General features: G+C 38.4%; 1 protein-coding gene across 1 annotated transcript in view; it reads right to left on the reverse strand.

The window, feature by feature from the left end:
* The window catches only part of SLC7A14 (solute carrier family 7 member 14), a 27,701-nt gene extending 25,005 nt beyond the window's left edge, over nt 1-2,696 (reverse strand). The window contains exon 1 of the mRNA XM_015819127.1: nt 2,396-2,696. Within this exon, the coding sequence (XP_015674613.1) occupies nt 2,396-2,696 (301 nt within the window). The remainder of the gene's footprint in view (nt 1-2,395) is intronic.
* Nucleotides 2,697-3,287: the final 591 nt, after the last annotated feature.

Here is a 3,287-nt window from a genome sequence, read left to right on the forward strand (position 1 = left end):
CAGTAGCAGCAGCTCAGGATGAGAAAGTCTCTCATCTTGCTTTATTCTATAATCACAATGAGTTATTGTTACAGGAGTTTCCACCTATTATCGCCTGATCCACAAACCATAATTAAAACAAATATTAATTTGATGGGCAAATCCAGAAAATGTCTCAAGAAGAGCATTATCTTTTCCAGGATTTAGAATTCTCTTGTTCTTATCACCAGTCTAGCTTGATAGCACAATTTGTTTTCCTGATATAACATCTGGACTCTTATATCCCACAGGGTCACTTATTAATGAGAAACTGAGAAGTCAATTTACTTTCCTACACGAAGCAGATGTGCAAAGGGAGCCTGCCATTTGGAACAAGTGCAAAAAGCAAATCTGCCAGATGAACGTTCTGCCTTATTTTGCTTGGTAGTCTTCTCACATCTATCCCAGCTAATTTCTAATGAGAATTCTAGCCTCAAAAAAGAGTAAAATCCATTTCCATGCACAAAGGCAGTAAAAAAAAAAGAATCGAAAAACTAATGGATTTTACATGTAGCACACCAGTCTTTAGACAGTAGTCTTTATTTTTAAAAAACAACAACATTAGATGAAACATTTTATTATAGTGGCATTTATCGTTAATGTTTTATTTATAGATGCAATGCATTAGCAGTTGCTATTATACTATACAAAAGCTCTTTTCAGTGTGGCTTACTTTTTTTTTCACCTGTACGAATAGCAGAAATACATTGGCACATCTTTTAACATTTAATCATGGTTTGTAAATGAAGGCATTGTATACCACCAAATCTGGGACACCTAAGCCGTGTAAACTTGTTGGATTGGATCAGAAGTCTATCTGGATTGCTAGCAGTTCAAGGTATGGGTTCTACCACAGCCCTCCCCTTGGTGTGTCTCTGATAAACCTATATTTCCAGGCTAATAACTGTTGATAGATCCAACAACAGTATACACATCCAGTCAATTGCTGAGCATGACACTGATTGGTAGGAAACTTCCCTTTGGCAATGGAAAATTTGTTTTAAAAAAATATTGACTTTAATCTGACTATGAAACTCGAATTGACCCATATAAAAGAGAGTACACTATTTTTAACTTGTCCTGCATGCCTGTTCTGGAGTGATGGTTCTCAACCTGTGGTCTGTGGACCTCTGGGGGGCCAAGATGTCATCACAGGGGGTCTGCGAAAGCTTGAGAAAAGATTATGATTTTAAACCTTAAGTCTTGGGGATCCATGGCCAGAAAAGGTATTTAAAGGGGGGCCCTGGTGAAGAAAAGGTTGAGAATCACTGCTCTTCTTTCTTGGGGGGAGAAAATTCTAATGCTTTTCAGGTGAATAGAGCAGAATTTCAATAACAGAAGGACAGGGTAGAAATGTTAAGACTTATATTTAGGGGATTAGAATCAGGATGTGTCATTTATTTATTTATTCATTCATTCGAGATTAATACTATTGCAGTTACAGCATGTGATTCTTGAGAGTATACGTATGAATAAAATATCATATTACGATTCAAATCATAATGTAAGCATTTAGAATCAATAGTCAACTTTAACCTTAACTAGATAGCAACGAAGAATTCCTACGGCATTATCTTAACTAGCAAAAAAGGCTTTTTGGAAGATCTATCTTAACTTACCGGTACTTCCCAAAAGCCAACAGGGAACGGGACAGGTCTGATTTGCAGGAGTAGGCTTTCTACAGCAACAGGAACAGGATAAGTAAACCCTTCCTTCTGATCTCAGCCCTCCCTCCGCCCCCGCCCCCCCAATTTTAAGATTGGAGAAATTCCAAGCACTCTTTACTAGAATGGTCTTATTGGACTTGTTGATTCTAACTGAAAAAGGAGGTATAAGCATATCTCAGCACCAAGCCAGATGTTTAGTAAATGTACCACATTTATCTAACTGCCCTGAGAACAGCAATTTGCTGATGAATTTGGCAGCGGGGTGGAACAGAGCAAAAAAGGAATTGGGTGCATAGGCCCCATGGACTCTAGAAGTAGTGCCCTATGCAAGTTTTTAGAAAAACTCATAAGCAAGAGATCCCAGAAGCATAGAATAGAGAAAGGGAGAAGATTAAAATGATGTTGACAATGATAATGATAATGATAAAGATGATGATGGCAGGCCATTTAGTTGGAAAGACTCAAGGCAGGGAGACTTACGTGTTTAAGATAAGTGGTCATATAGTAATTCTACATAAATAAATTAGTAAAGAAGAGCAATGGTACATATCCTTTAAATTATGTATCTTGAAAAACAGAGTATATGGATTAATTTTTCAAAAATAATAGAAGAGGCCTCAAGAAGTGTCTCTGTCACAGAATGATAGAATAATTGCGTTGGAAAAAGTATAATATAAAGGTGTAAGTGTAGTGTAGTATAGTCTACTCACCAGACAAGATGGAGGCTACAGCAGCAATGATGAAGGAAACAATGACTCCAGGCCCTGCCATTTCCTTCGCAACTAGGCCAGAAACCACGTACATGCCAGTCCCCACACAACTTCCAACACCTAAAGAAACCAAATCCAGGGTTGTGAGTACCTGGGCCAGTTTTGTTCCATGGGTGGTGGTGCCTGTGCCTTCCAGCATGGATTCTACTGGTTTGGTGCGAAGGATTCTTGAGTGCATGGCATACCATGTGGCACCCCACTGGATCCGCCGGGGGTCCAAGTATGAGAAAATACCACTCATTGTGAGGACAACGGTGAGAGGAAAAACACCAGGTAGAATCGCAAAGGTCAATTAATTCCGGGAACAAAACCGAACAGCATGAATTTTGAAATATAAACAATTCACTCCGCCAAAGGTCTAAATCAATTCAAAGCCACATCCTTGTGAATCTGAACTTTTCTTACTCTTCTGTGGTCACTTCTTCCTTGTAAACTCCTGGAAGAAGGAAAAAGAAGAAAACGGTGAATGGAAAGTAGGCTCAAAGGAGGGAGAACTTAAGGAATGCTCGAATATCAATAAAATTGCTAATCATGTGGAAAGATTAAAGTAAGGTTAGTCAATATTTTAGTATAATTTTGCAGGGGAGGAACGACATCATAGTGCTTTGAGCACAAAGTTCCAGTTTCGATCCCTGGAATTTCCAATGAGAATTGGAAATAACTTAAGTCGTAAAACCTGGAGAATGACAGATCCAGTTGGATCAATATAGTGTCTTAAAATCAGGCATTTCTTACAATCCAATCTGCTTATGTTACAGATATACTGTGTAGATTTGCTGGTGGTAATTTCAGAAGTAACTTCTGCCAAAACATTTCTGTTGTTCTTAGGCAA

The sequence above is a fragment of the Protobothrops mucrosquamatus genome, unplaced genomic scaffold (genome assembly GCF_001527695.2).
Source record: "Protobothrops mucrosquamatus isolate PMUCROS unplaced genomic scaffold, P.Mucros_1.0 scaffold861, whole genome shotgun sequence".
In the NCBI taxonomy this organism is placed as follows: Eukaryota; Metazoa; Chordata; class Lepidosauria; order Squamata; family Viperidae; genus Protobothrops; species Protobothrops mucrosquamatus.